Source organism: Dermacentor silvarum, chromosome 5 (assembly GCF_013339745.2).
Source record: "Dermacentor silvarum isolate Dsil-2018 chromosome 5, BIME_Dsil_1.4, whole genome shotgun sequence".
NCBI lineage: Eukaryota > Metazoa > Arthropoda > Arachnida > Ixodida > Ixodidae > Dermacentor > Dermacentor silvarum.
The window spans coordinates 81,682,997-81,698,451 of NC_051158.1; the positions used below are offsets into that span (position 1 = coordinate 81,682,997).

Sequence of the window (15,455 nt, forward strand, 5' to 3'; positions counted from 1 at the left end):
ACATACTTTTGAGGCCCGAACACACTACAGAAAGGAGTGGTAAGAAAGCAAAATAATATTAAGCCAATTATATAAAGAAAAAAAAAGTTAAGCGATAGTGGGGTAGATCTACAGTGTATGAAGTTTTATATGTTATACACTGAAAATACTTGAGAAGTTCTCTGTTTGTCTGTTATGTCTTATTTTCGTGTGCACATGACACCAGAAAGTGCTGAACGACATGAAGTGAAATTTAGCAGCATTTTAGATGTTGGCCTAGTTTTTAAAAATATAAACAGGGGCCATCGGATTCATGTCAAACGATAGTTCCCCAGTCAATACAATGCTGGGACACTTATTGGCATAGCTCTATCAGTGAAGCGTATGAAGTATACAGGTGCTGTGATGTAAAGACATGTTGGAGTGCATGCGCTAGGTTATCTTTAGCCTCGCCATGTGATGAGACAAGAGCCATGTGGAGGTATTTATTTTCGCTGCACTTATGGTTATACAGTCAGATATGCTATGGCAGGCGCAAGTTGGAATCAGCTAGCGCAAGACAGGGGTAATTGGATATAACAGGGAGAGGCCTTCGTCCTGCAGTGGACATAAATATAGGCTAATGATGATGATGATGCTGTGGCAGTGTCTCGTGAAGCATTGGCCTTGCTACAAAGTGCGTTAAAAATTTTTTTAAATTCTACATTCACGTGTCAGTGCTAGAGCTTAGCGTGTTTTACCATTGAATCACACATTTCAAGTGCCGATAATAAATTCAGAATAAAGGTAAAAGTGTGGCATCAACTATCACTCCACTTCAAAGGAGTTGCTGATAATATCCATCCTGTCAGCGACAAGTTTGAACTATTTTATCAGTTATACATTTTGCTATAAAAGAAAATCCCATGTATCTCTCTACATTTATGTGAAAATTGCATGATGGTGTACCATCAATGCTTCTGGAATTTTTACTTTTTCTGCTGCTTCTGCATCGTACTGCACGATCACTTGCAATTTCTGCCATTTATGTCCTATTGGAAGGAATCAGAACTATGTTAAGTTCAAAACAACATATCATAGCTCATGCAAGCCCTATTGACAGCGGTTTTGTTGATTAGTGGTTTATTATGCAGACCTTCTGCAAATGACAACAGCCATAATGGAGAAAATTTGGTTCGGCTCTGTGAGTTCCTTCCTTACTTGAAGCTTCCATCGTCACAGCGGAAAAATTTCGGGCTTTTCTTCTGAACACGTGTAGTTTGACAGCTGTGCTGGTATCTGCGATAAGAGAGATATCTTTGCGACGTGTCACGTTCTTGGCCTTGGTTGAAACCTGACGCGTCTGTTGGCACGTGGCGTGGGCACTCCACCAACTTTGTCCTCTGATATTAGGCTTACTTGTATTCTTTGGATAGTGGACATTCTGGCGGCAAAAAAAAAAGGGAGTGTTAACAAAATATTCAGCTCCAAAGGTTTCATTTTTTGGTTCTTTTATAACTTACTTGGCACACTTTCTTTTCCTTGTTGGTTGCATCTTCTGTCCTTCATTGATGCTTGTGCCAGCAAGCTTGCCGATGTTTTTTCCTTTATGGTAGTCAGCCGTGTAGGAAGCGCCAACTCGACATGAACGTAGCACCTTTTTGCGCAAAGCAGTTCCTCTTAACAGCCTGGCATCTTCAGTGCATAGCATTCTAGGCCCTCTTGCACACTTTGAACTAGTACTGACATAACGGTTTGGACTTTGTCTTTCTGTTTTAGTTTCATTATGCGAAGTTTTAATCTCCCTATACCCTTGAGAAAAAAGAATACTGGGAAGCATCAGAGTGCCCTAAATAATTTACTATATAACATTTTGTTTCTGTGAACCAGTTTCAGTTTTGGTATCTAAGAGGTTGATGTGTCATGATATGCTGCCTTGCTCCGTTCTTGCAATGGCTGCAGCTGCCACGCAAGAGCATAACCAGGAGAAACATTTACGGCCCTCTTGTTCATTCTTTTTATGAACGACGTCGTCGTACCTAGCCCTATTAATGCATCACATCAGCCAGTTTTGCTCTGTGTCATGATGTCACGATAATGTCTGTGATGCCACATCCGGCATAGCGAGACCAACCTTAGTATAAAATTAAGATACAAGTGCTTCTCAGCCTTTGTACTTGCCAGGTGTCATGTCTTTACATGCCAGACGTGTTGTACAGTTTCTACAAAGAAACTATGTATCGTACTGGTTTAAGAACAGCACCGAAGGACATGTAGCAGGCCCTTTGTGTGCAAAGATCTCTTTGAAATGGGTCACAAGCTTCTCATGCACTTGGCATGCAGCAGCGCAACTGAGGACAAATTGCGCTTGCACCCATAACGCTCCTGCTCGCCTACTTGGGTGCTGCTTTATGTGCTCTTTCTTTGATGGCTTTTCTCACACAGACCGTCCATCCTTATCTGTTCTCTTTTGTTGAGAGGGAATTTCTTTAATGTCGCATTCTCTCGCAGCCTCCTTAATTGCTGCTCATCTCGCTTGTATTCGTCGTCTAGGCTGTGACTGAGGTCCCTCTGCGAGTGCTAAGGCTGTCCCATGAAACGCTGCACGTTTAAAAGTGTCTGATTAACTTACATAGCTTTTACACATTCTCTCTGCTTCTTCATTCCTCCTTTCGTGCGGGGCCTCGCATTTAATAATCTTCCTTATTCAATTAACCCCACAAAGCCCAATGTATCATATTTAATTCGCTTAGTTTCATACCTCAAAGTGATTATTTATGCGCAAGAAATTTAAAGCAAGAGCCATAGTAGTATTTTTTTTTTTATATGTATATCGGGTGGAGTAAAATTTCAGTTGTGGAGAGTTTAGCAAGCCAATTACTCAATAATTACTGCTATACTAATCAACTTATCATGCAAATAATCTTCTTTGTTATTAATGTACCTTCCACAACCAGGAATAGAGGTCATCAAGTTGTTAAAATTTTCCTTGATGTCGAATGGTGTTCAGGCTTTCTGGGGATAAGTAACTTTAGACAGGGCATTGTTCCTTCCACGTCTCACCACAGCACTCTTGGTTCATCTCAACTTTCACCGTCTTTGATTGGCTTTGGTACCGTCTTTCTCTTGTACTCGAAAATCAACTGGATTGTACAGGGCGGTCCACTGTTAAAGGGAGCATGTGAGTACAGAGTGAATTTTCTCGTCTGGCAGGTGTGCAGTCGCCCGGGTTTGCAGCAGATGATTTGTGGCTGGTGGCGCTGGCACCTTTCTACACACCTGCACAGGACATTGACGTAGGATGTTCTGCACTTGCAGCTAGAGTGCTTGCAAACTGAGACACGCATTAGAGAGTTACTTGTAACAGTGGACAGCACTGTACCTTTTAAGCCGTATTCCAACAAGAACCGTGTATATCCAACAAGAACGGTAAAATTTTACCGAACAGGAACCAGTGATTAAATGCTTACACGAGGGAAGAAGTAGAAGGAGCGCTGGGCTTACAACTGTAAATGTACTTCTGGCGCTGGCTATTGATCGGACTGAAGATTACACTCCCTTCTTTGTTTTGTTTTTATAATCCTGTTAATTTCTGCACAAGTGCAGGATTGTGACAAAAGTGTGATTGTGACGTTGCCAGTGTTTTTTTACTCACGCCTGTTGCGTGTGTGGCGTATCGCTCTTGGAGATAGCATGGGCACGTGACCCGGATGGCTGGTTGTGTGGGCGTGGACCACACTTGAACGCTAGCAATCCGGGATACACCTCTTGAGAGAGCTGCACTCGAGCACGCTGATTAGGGTTTCAGGAAGGAAGGGTGGGTGTGCTTAAGAGTGAGACAATGGATGACACGAGTTGGACACTCCGACCTATCTTCACCACCAGGATGCTGCATGGATGCAGACCAATTGAGGCACTGCTAGGAATGTCAGCCATCACTCTTATGATAGCCTTGATCGCAAATCCTGGAACTTAGATTATAATGGCACTTCACAACTGAGAGAGCAGAGTTTCCAGAAAACAAGATTCTGCGTGTAGCTGTTTTTCACTGTGAACATGTTTTCACTGTCTGTACTTTTTTAATTTTTTCTAAAATAGAGTTCCTTCAGAGGGACACTTAGCGGGGAAGCCTGGTTTTAGACAAATATATTTAAAGACCTTTATTCTTTGAGGTCTGTTGCTGAGAACTTGTAGATGTGTGTAATTTTACTTGCTTATTTTGAATATGAGGTCCATCTTTGCTTATGATCTCATTTGTTCCTAAAATGTTTTTTTCTCAAGACCAGGCTCGTTCCTCAAGAGGCACTAAGTCAGTTTATGCTGACAAATCATATTTGAAAAAGTTCCTTTTCATTTCTTGGGTGTGAAAATGTTGATCACTGCCAGGGAAATTAAAGCTAAAGTTTAGTTTTGAATTCCACACCTTAATCGTAGCATCAAAGTCATTTGTGCGACCAAAGTCACAGATGTCATTGTCTTTTTGCCACAGCACACAGCTGAACTACACGTATGCTGAAGGCATGGTGTAGCCTGTATACTTTTGACAAAGGCTGTACGTTCACACCAGTAGCTCACCCAGGATCTCTGCCGGGGGGGGGGGGGGGGGGGGGGGCGGTTGACAGTTTGCCAATACCATCTAAACAGCACTAATTTCGATTTCTTCATGGGAAATTGTCAAAAAATGCACTTTTTGCGAGTGTGCAGACGATTATGCGTCTTGCATCTTAGTTGCAGCACTCAAATGCGTAAGGAACGAAAAGGGGTTAAACAAAAGGGGGGGTTAAGTCGGCCTCAGGGGGGGGTTACAACCCCCGAATGCCCCCCGCCCGTCGGTGCGCCACTGGTTCACACAGAGGTTTGAACTATATCTAGCTGGCAACAATGCAGAAGCTCCGGAAGTATGAAGTGAGGTCATAGAAGCCTCGCTGCACACCTTTCACAGTGCAGTTGTTCTTGATCTGTGACGCTTTCGAAAGAATAAAATACAATCGAACCCACTTATAAGAATGTTCAATTGAAAAAATATTATCCCACTGTTATAAACAAGTTGTATGAAAAATAAGCAGAGGACAAGCATTCAAACATTTAAATAGATAAACAGAAGTAGAGTCGTACCCCCACTTATAGCATTACTGATTTTAACAGTATTTGGATGCAACAACAAGCATCTGCTGCGCTGTGAACCTTCGTGTGTGTTCCATGGTAAAATAAACTGCTTAATAAAATGCTCATGCCTCGTTATCAGCTAAGCAACTATCGGTTAACAATTAAATCTGGCTACTGGGTGTCTGCACAAAAAAAGAAAGAAAGCAAGAACCGGTAAAAGAAAAAAATTGCAAGAGAACCCACCTCATGTCAACTGTCGATGGTAATGCGTTAGCAATGAATCAATATTGCGACACAATGTATTGTCACTGTCAAAGCAAGTTATGTATGAGGCATGTGCTCCAGCGGGGCTCCTCTTTCGTGCTTTGAGGATGATTTATGGGCATCCCCTTTGAAACTAGGCGGTGAGAAATAGTCACCTAGTTTGCTTGAGTTAATCAGGTATGCTATACAGGCTTTTCATTCTACCATTTTTTGCATGCATCTCCTTAATCTTTTTTCTTTTCCTCAAAACTTCTCTAGCTACCTTGTATGACTACCTATGCCTGTAACGGATCCAGTCGTATCAATCTCTTCCCTGCATTTTTTTTTTTTTTTCACCGCTACTCTAAACGCCTCTTGATTATCTTGAGTGCTGACCGGTTGATGCTTTCATCCACTTTAAACCAAGCGCTTTAGGAAGGTGTACATTACTATACGGTTCTTGCTGGGTGAATCCCTTCACATTCCTATTAGGATGTGCTGAGTGCTCTCCGGATCTTTGCTGCAGTATACACATGCCTCATCTAGTTCCGAATATTTGCTGCGGTGTGTTTTTTGTCCTTAGGCAACCAGCTCGAGCCTCAAATGGCAAGGCACTGCCATTTGTGTTATCCGTACAGATTCTCCCTTCTAATTTCTTTCTTCTCATTCTTGTAAATCTCCATGGTGCCTTTTGTTTCCATTCTTTGCATCCAATTCACTGTCTCTGCATCTCTCACTTCCTTTCTGATGACTCCTGGTTGTCTATTCACACTTTCAATTACCCTGTATTGCCAGCTTTCTTGACCTGTTCCTCCATTCTGTGTCCACGCTTTTCAGGTACAGAACTTGTGCACTTTAGCCGGCCATTTATTTTCATCCACGTTCCCGAGTCTTTCTTCAAAACTAATTTTGCTCTGCGCTTCTCCGACTTCAAGAGAGGCCATTTACACCTAAGACGTATGCATCGACAAGCTGCAAAGAACACCCTTTTGAATTTCTCACGAGCAAGGCAGCACATTGAGGCACGTCTTGCATTTTGATTTGGCCACCTCGACAGGCTGAACCGCTGCAATAGTAGCAATGATGCGTGTGCAGTTATGAGACTGCAGCTTTTCAAAGAGACGCGTTGGAACGCAGGTGAACGTGTTATCAAGCGTGAAACTATCAATAAAACAGTGTACCACGTATAGCATCTTTCGTTTACCAAACACAAGATTGGTGCTAGAAAAATGGGACAGAAACTCCCCACTGAGGAATTGTCAAATAGTGCGTAGGATTCTTTGATCATTAACCGGACCTCTTCTTTGGAAAGGGGGGGGGGGGGGGGGGAGTTGTCTCCCGTCGTTAAATTTGGTAAGGAAAGACAAGAAGGTTCGATCTTTCTTGTGAAATCGCCAAGGAAGCATCTTTCACTTACGAAACACAAGACTGGTGGTACAAAAGAGTTTACTGGGGAGATCTTCATAGTGTGCGTGGTATTCTTTGGAGTTGCTTATCTTTTAAAATACGGCAGTCTTGGCTTTGAAGGTTAAAGTATAAGATTCATAAGTAATGATTCCAATGAATGCTACGCACTATATGAGAATTCCCCAGTGGGGAGTTTCGGCCCCAATACTTTTCTTTTCCTGGATTTCGCGTTATTTCTCATTTTGGCACAGACATCCAGTGGCCAGATTTAATTGTAACTGATAACACGGCATGGAAGCATTGTAGTAAGCAGTTTATTTCGTCATTGAACACATGCAAAAGTTGACTGTGCATCCGTTGCTCATTGGTACTGATATAGTACAGTAGTGTAAAAAATAGTATCGTTCTAAGTAGGGATCCACATTTTTGGTGTTTATTTTTAAAGAAATTTGGCGGATGTTTTTCGGCATTTATTATTTCTTTTCTGCATAAGTTTGGTGTTTATCAGCATTTATTTATTAACTAAAGCTAGTAGTGGGAGTGCGCACCGGCATAGTGCTGGCCATTGCGCTGCGTGAATCCTCGAGAAGCTGCGATAGTATCGCTTTGTATCACACATGCTTCCAGGCTCTTCCATTTCTGCTCAATGGCTCTGGAAATGCACTAGTGCTTCTTGGAAATTTTCACCACTTACATGTTGTAGTTCATATTATCATCCCTTCGGAATGTGGGACACGTGCGACGTTTTCCGTGGTTTTTGTTGTTTAAATAGATGCACTGCATACCTGCTCCAGTGGTCGAGTGGCTGCGGCATTTGCTGCCGAGCTCAAGTTCGTGGATTTGGTTCCCGATTGCAGCAGCTGCGCTCCTGTGGGAGTGAAATGCAAAAGCGCTCGTGTACTTAGACTTACGTGAACATTAAAAGAACGCATCTGACACCTCCCCCACTTTGGGGTCTCTCATAGCTGAACATGTCCCGAGTGCTCAGCGCCTGTGTTAATGACAAGTGCTTGACCGGCTACTTTGCTCGTGCTCTGCACTGCGTGCAATCAGGATGAATTCAGATGGCAGTAAAGGCTGCATTAAAGCTACATGTGCTGACAGCTACAGCAGTTGGGTGATGGAAGTTTTCAGAGACATTGCTGCAGTTCCTGAACATAGTCGCGCACGCTTCTTAGATCTTTTTTTTTTATTATAATGCCTTGTGGCATGACCTTTGGGTTAAAACAGAATGCTTACATAATTTTGGTTCGGTGCTCCGCAAGGAATCCGAGCTTGTTAAAAGTCAACACCCTCCATTAAAGCATCTCCCATAGCCCTCCGCGTTTCTTTGGCATCAGTAACGATCACCGCATATCTCGATGTGTGTACAGTCCTGAGGTTGCAGAGTTTCTGTTGTCATGTTTAGTGGGACTTGATGTACGTATTTTTCATTTATGGCTGCACTTGCGGTCACCAGACATGCAGTGCAGCCTAGTTGCTTTCAGGCAGCCGGTCGTGCAGTGCATCCGAGGTCCTTGACTTTTGTCAAAGGCAAACCCAGTATTATCAGTGCTCTTGTCTCCCTTGTCTGAAGCACCGTGGCGCAACTGTGATAGCGAATGTCAAGGACGTTTGCTGCACTGTTCCGTTTGCCATTCAAATCTTGGCTGCTCTTGTGACTTGCGCGATGTGGAGCCACAGGCCTGTGACTGTTGCAATGACTGTACGTGTTCGGAAACAATTGTCTTCTGATGCTCAGCAGGACGTCAAAAGTTTGGTTCCCGGCCATGATGGCCACATTTCGATGGTGGCTGAATGAAAAGTGCTCGTGTACTTGCATTCTGGTGCATGTTAAGGAACACCAGGTTGCTGAAATTAATCCAGAAAAACCATGGAACCTCTCATATCCCGGTGTGAAGTTTCGGGACGTTAACCCCCACAATTAATTTTATTTTTGCTTATAAGTATTGATAAATGCACGCAGTAAAGCAATTCTTGCTTTTACAGTTTTATAATATACAGAGTACTGGAGCACTGTGCCCCCAGCTTTCCAGAAGACTGGATAATTGCTCGGTAAAACAGCTATTCACTTTATACAACCATGTAAACATAACTCTTGCATGTACCAGTGTGTTCTTTTCTTTCTTTAGTTCAAACAGTCTGCACACCTGTGGACAGACTGGAACTTGGGGAGTGTGGAAATAATGGTGGGAAACAATCAGGATGTCAATCGGGATCTTTCATGACTGGCTGTGAATGAATCACTGTGGTTTTGAGATCTTAGAATGTGGAGTTATCATATGACAATCCACTTTGTCGCTTTTGCCTGCCTCTTCCTGTTGAGTGCTAGTAACTCCACTAACATGTTTGTCACAGCACTTTGTTAGGTTATATCGCAATATTTTAGTGTGTTTCGGTAGGCCTCCAAGCGTTTTGTTCGAGATTAGCACTGCATTGGAATACCTGTTGAAAATTACGACACATATCATTATGAATAGTCGGTTTACATCTTGTCTTGTATTCTTCTCTTGCATGGCTTTCCGTGACCAGAGGAGATCAAGAACCACAAGGGACCACCCGTGTTCACCGAGCAGGAGAGATACAAGATGGTTCGTGCCATCAAGTGGGTTGACGAGGTGCGTTGTGCAAGATGTCTCATGTCCGATGTGCCGGCGCTGTGGCATTCCATTCTGCTGCACACAGCCCTCCAGTTCATTTCCTACCGCACCTTCGGGTGTCTATGATTACTGCATAGTAAATTTTATATGATTAATTATCTTCAACTGTATTAACCTGTAATGTGCTAACATAATTTTGAGTCGGTTCTGCTGAGCTTTACTTGCTTTCTTATTTCTGTGGTGATTGAACATTAGAATGGTCCATTGCATTGTAGCAGATGCAGAACTTTTTGTATCTGCTGCCATGTAATAAACCCTGGCATGATATGATGACAGTTTGCCTAGTTATCTCCCCAGTATAGTTAGTGTTAAATAAACTGAATTCAATGAAACAGGCACAAGTGCGAGCTTTTATTGTATAGTGTTTCTTTTTTTATGAAACATGTGGCCGTATATGCGTAGTGCAATCTTGAGTGTATGTGTGAGCATGCTTTTCATGCTTTTCAGAGATAAGGGTTTTTGTCACTTTTACATTCCTGTATATTCACATTTTGATAAAATTTTCGCTCTGTCTTCCTTACGCAGGTCGTCGAGGGTGCACCCTACATCACGACTTTAGAAACCTTGGACAAGTACAAGTGCAACTTCTGTGTTCATGGAGGTAAGATTGTGCGTATTGTCGCAGCCCTTGGAAAAACGTACCTCCAACTTCAATGCGAAAGATGTTACAAGACTCAAATGCTTTGCTCAGAGGAAAGAGATTGCATTGCGTTTATTTTTTATCCATAGTTTCAGAAGTTATGTACAGCAGTTATGTACTTTGAGATGAAAGAACATAAATCACGGTCAAAATACAGAAGGCACACGTACTGGCAGAGCCAGCGTGGTAAAGGAGTCTTTTTACTGCCTACCAAGGCCTTGTTTCTTGCGCGCAACATATAACATTCAGACAGCAATGCCAAAAAAAAAAAAATGATTGACAGACTCAATGCCATGTACTTGTATGTACTGCGACAACTGTTTGCCGATACAAAGGATTCACTTCAGCTATGCAAGGTACATGCATTGAATGGTACAGTGTAATTTCTTCTGTTTTGTTACATATTCAACAAGTCAAGCAACAAATACTAGGTTGTCACAATTGGCACTTGAATTTCACAATCTAATTCGATAGTCAGACATGTAAGGGAAGATGTCATAGATTTTTTTTTTCAAGGAACGCTAAGAATCTTGCATTGCCAGCTATTCTGTCAGCTATTTCTGGACAGAAAAAAAAAAACGATTCCGGTAGTTGGTGATCCACTGACTTCTCTGCATACATCTTAGGCTTCATGTGGGCCTTTGGCATCCAAACTACACAGATAAGAGCATGAACTAAGAAAATTAATTGCTGCATGTTTGGTTCCTTATTATTGAATCATGATGAATCGCTTAACCACTTTCAAGCACTCACTTTCAACCATCTCAGAGTTATAGCACTGAAGCAAACAAAAAACAATCGGTTGCAGATGACATCACGTTGGATGCGTCTGGAGAAGACACCTACCGCTACGTCAAAGAGAGTGGTCGTTACAAGTGAGTTCTATGTTTAAAATCACCATTATCTCTCTAGTGCTGCATTCTGCCTTTGTATGCATTGCAGCATATTTTAATCAGGCTTTATCTGCATAATGACATTTTCTAGATTCACAATGTGGTCAAAAACTTTGACCGGTATTGCCACTCATGCTGCTAGTGCTCTTTAACCAATCTGATTATTTTGTGCCCCACTAGAAGCTGTATCACAGCTGCTGATTACTGCTGCTGCTGATTTACTGATTATTTAAGCTATGTAGAATGAGAGAAGACAATTTTGTGAAAATGACGATTCTGTGATAATGACGTCCGAAATTTGCCTGGAGTTTCCATATAATTGCTATTGCTATAAAAAGAGCTACATTGTACAGCAGTGGGACACCCTTAGCAAAATCACTTGGTTTCTTTTTTGATACTTGTACTGGTTAAAAGTGTTACCGTATATTGTTACGTGTAGCTGATGCCCAAGGCTATTTACAACTTATTTACACGCGGGTTCTCAGCCGTATAGGAGATGGAACGGTGAATAGCCGGCGGTGTCGTGACGCGATGAATAATATGTTAACGTCACATATGATAAATGAAGATCCCAGTTGTCGTGGTCGGCCACAACATAGTTCGAAAGCATGTCGGTGATGGTCCAGTTGAGGCGCTCTGAGAGGCCATTGGTCTGTCGGTGGTAGGACGTGCTGAATTTGTGCTTTGTCGAGCAGGAGTGGAGGATGTCTTCGACGAGTGCCAAGAGAAAGCTATGGCCACGGTCAGTTAGTAATTGGCTTGGAGAACCGTGCACTAATATGATGTCGTAGAGTATAAATTCAGTGACGTTAGTAGCGCAACTTGTCAGGAGGGCTCTTGTGACTGCGTACCGCGTAGAATAATCGGTATCGACGGCGACCCATTTATTTACGGAGCCCGAGAGAGGAAACGGCCCAAGAAGGTCTAGACTAACACGGAAAAAGGGTTCGGGTGGGATGTCGATTCGCTGGTGACATCCAGCTGGAAGTGGTGGAGGGCTTCTTCCGGGCGCTGACAGGGCTCACAAGCGGCAACATAATGCCACATGGAGCGGGCAAGACTCGGCCAAAAGAAGCGATGGCGTACACGGTCGTATGTGCGTGAAATGCCCACATGCCCAGCCAAGGGAGTGCTGTGATGTTGGCGCAAGACAGTCGAACACGGGTGTGATGGAATGACGAGCAGAAGGTCAGGGCCGTGGGGATCCAAATTGTGGCGGTATAATGTCCCCTCTTTGAGGTGAAACATCTGGAGAGAGGCGTCACCTGGCGTTGACTCCAGACGGTCGATGAGGGCTTGTAACGAAGGATCGCGGCGTTGTTCGTTGCAGATTTGAAGCAACTGGGACACGGGGAAAATGGAAGCGATGGCGTCCGCATCTGCCGGTTCTTCCACTGGGTAGCGAGACAAACAATCTGCATCCTGGTGCAAGCGTCCCGTCTATATACGACGGAGAAGGTATATTCTTGCAGGCGGAAAGCCCAGTGAGCGAGTCGTCCCGTGGGGTCCTTGAGCAAGGATAGCCAGCAGAGAGCGTGGCGTTCAGTGATGACACAGAATGGATGTCCAGTACAAGTATGGATGAAACTAAGCAACTGCCCACACAAAAGCGAGACAATCGCGCTCAGTGATTGAATAATTGCGCTCGGTGGGTGATAAAAGTTGGCTGGCATAGGCTATAACGTGATCATGTCCACGATAGTGTTATACTAACCCTGCTTCCTATGTCGTGACTACTGGCATCAGTTCGAACTTCCGTTGAGGCAGACGGGTCAAAGTGGGCCAGGATTGGAGGCATGGCAAAGAGAGTAGTGAGATGAGAAAATGATGTGGCATGATCAGGACCCCAAGAAAACGAGACGTCTTTCTTCAAGAGGTCGGTAAGGGGACGTGAAATGGTCGCAAAATCCTTTACAAAGCGCCGTAAATAGGAGCACAGCCCTATGAAACTACGAACGTCTTTTGTAGACTGCGGGACAGGAAAGTTTGTAACGGCACAAATTTTGTCCGAATTAGGTCGCACGCCTGTGGCATCCACGAGGTGTCCTAGGACGGTGATTTGGCAGCGAGCGAAGTGACATTTTGAAGAGTTCAACTGGAGATCGGCCTGGCGGAACACATCAAGAATGGCTGAAAGACGATCGAGATGCGTGTCAAATGTGAGCGAGAAAATGATGACGTCGTCCAGATAGCACAAACAGGTGGACCACTTGAACCCCAGAAGCAAAGAGTCCTTCATTCGTTTGAAGGTGGCCGGTGTGTTACAGAGACTAAAAGGCATCGCCTTGAACTGATAAAGACCATCAGGGGTAACAAATGCAGTCTTCTCTCGGTCAGTGTCGTCGATGGATATCTGCCATAGCCGGACCGTAAGTCGATTGAAGAAAAATAGGTGGCACTGGTACAGGCAGTCTAGAGCGTCATCAATGCGTGGCAAAGGGTAAACCTCCTTTTTTGTGATTTTGTTCAGGTGGTGATAATTCACACAAAAGCGCCACATTCCATCCTTCTTTTTGACAAGTACAACAGGAGAAGCCCAGGGACTACAGGAAGACTCGAAAATGTACTTTTCAAGCATCGTTCTGAGTTTCTGTTGGATAACTCCTTGTACCGACGCAGAAATACGATATGGACGTCGGTGAATAGGGTTCCCGTTATTTATGGGGTGGGTCACGACGGACGTTTGAGCTAAGGGTCAACTGTCAAAGTAAAAAAATGTCGCGATGGCCTTCAAGAACGCGGCAGAGGTAGTGCATAACAAGCATAGCGGCATAACGAGCAGAGGTAATGACCACTTAACTGTACTGGGACACCTTTAGCAAAAGCATTTGATTTATTTTAGTTTGATGCTTGCACTGCTTGAAAGTGTAGCTACAGCAAGCAAAGGTGCCCATTGCAGAATGCTGTTGCCGAGCATAGTGCTGTGATTATTGTATGTCGTGCCTTGCTCCTCATCTTAAAGTGATACAATGGCAAATAAACAGGGCGGAAAGTTTATGCACACAACAGCCGCTACTTGCAACAGAATTTGTGGATAGGCTAGTGATATTCATGTTCTTGTGCAGAGAAGCATAAAGAGGCAACCACATGCATGCGATTTTCAAGCAATAGCAACAACAATGTGACAGCTTGTCATGCCGCAGTGGGGCAACCACATGGGTGCGGCATCACGAAAAATAAGTTTCGACAAATTGTCATTGTTACCTGATAAAGCACAATCATAAGCCCATAAACAAATTGCAAATGTGCCACGAAGCCAACGTTTTAACCAGAATGTAGTATGTCCTAGTTTTAGTACGCTGTCATCACCAGTGAATAAGTGTTCTATGTCACCAGTCGTAATGGGGGAATGTCTCTTTGAGACCAAAAATCGGCTGAAAAATAGCATTTCTAATCTCCATCTTTGTATTCCTGATGCATTCCCACACCTGCCTTCAAATGTTGGTCACAAGATACTGCATGTTTTTTCTGTTATCATGATCGCAGTAATGTCAGAACATTACCAATACTTTAACCTCAGCGTGCGACTATACTAAACGAAGGCTGTATTTAGCATTTATTTCTTACCGTCACGATGAAGAGTAAGTAGGACGAACAAATTCAGGTCAAATTTAGGGCTGGCTCGGTTCCTGCCCTGTTGTTTCGCAGTCACGGTCGACAATCATGGCTTCGCAATCACGATGCCATGTTGTTTCGCAATGGCCACGTGGACTTCCAGGCAACTGGGAAAAAGTTTCTGGTTGTCCAAAAACTAGCAATGCAACAAGTAATGGCAACGGATCGCCCTCTGCGACTGCCAAACTTGTTGCTGTCACTTGTCGTTGTCACTTGAAAATTGCCTGCATGTGGTTGCGCTTTTCAAAGAAGTGAAGCCATGGTGGTTGCAAGAAGACATAATCCACTTGTTGCTCGCAGGAAGTTTTTTGAGAAACATTACCTCTTTTTGTGATACTGATAGTGAAAGTTTGCTGGCACAGTGGTTACTTGCAGGATGTTTTTTCACTTCCACAAAGACCTCGCAAGTTCTTTAGTGCCATTGCATTTGTTCACCCTGCAGAGAGTGCAAACGGACAGCAGGAATTTCAACCACAGATCTTGTTGGCCGGTGAGTGCTTCCAGTTGCCTTTCTTTCAATCACACTATCCTTATTTCTGCTCTAGGATTGCATGCGATAGGTGTGCTGCTTGAACAGGTAGCTGTGGCATTCTGCTAGTACTGCGCATGAGTTTGCAGGTCTGATTTACGCTCACGGGAGCTACATCCCAAAGGGCAAAGTGCAAAAGTGCTCGTCTATTGACATCTTGGTGCATGTGACAATCTCCTGTAGCCTGAAGTAATCCACATTAAAGTGATCTGGTTGAGCCTTCACATGTGGTTGTAATTGTCTCCATTACCTCATATCCGAGGTAGCGTGTACTGAATGTGTCCCTCCTCGGCATTTATAGCCTCACATTATTATTGCATGTGAATTGCAGTTGTGTTCGCTGCAGGGCTATAATAAGTGGGTCGTGTTTGCTGCACAAAACAGCGGCATAGTAGTACAACTGA

General features: G+C 43.6%; 1 protein-coding gene and 1 long non-coding RNA gene across 3 annotated transcripts in view; both read left to right on the forward strand.

The window, feature by feature from the left end:
* The window catches only part of LOC119453531 (ethanolamine-phosphate cytidylyltransferase), a 38,286-nt gene that overhangs the window by 5,948 nt on the left and 16,883 nt on the right, over positions 1-15,455 (forward strand). For both annotated transcript variants that reach the window (XM_037715578.2, XM_037715579.2), the window contains exons 4-7: positions 9,247-9,332; positions 9,900-9,975; positions 10,823-10,889; positions 14,965-15,012. In XM_037715578.2, coding sequence (XP_037571506.1) covers positions 9,247-9,332; positions 9,900-9,975; positions 10,823-10,889; positions 14,965-15,012 — 277 coding nt within the window. The remainder of the gene's footprint in view (positions 1-9,246; positions 9,333-9,899; positions 9,976-10,822; positions 10,890-14,964; positions 15,013-15,455) is intronic.
* Positions 501-5,263, forward strand: LOC125945872 (uncharacterized). Its single transcript, XR_007467176.1, has 2 exons — positions 501-4,524; positions 4,812-5,263. It is a non-coding gene; the product is annotated as an uncharacterized LOC125945872 (long non-coding RNA).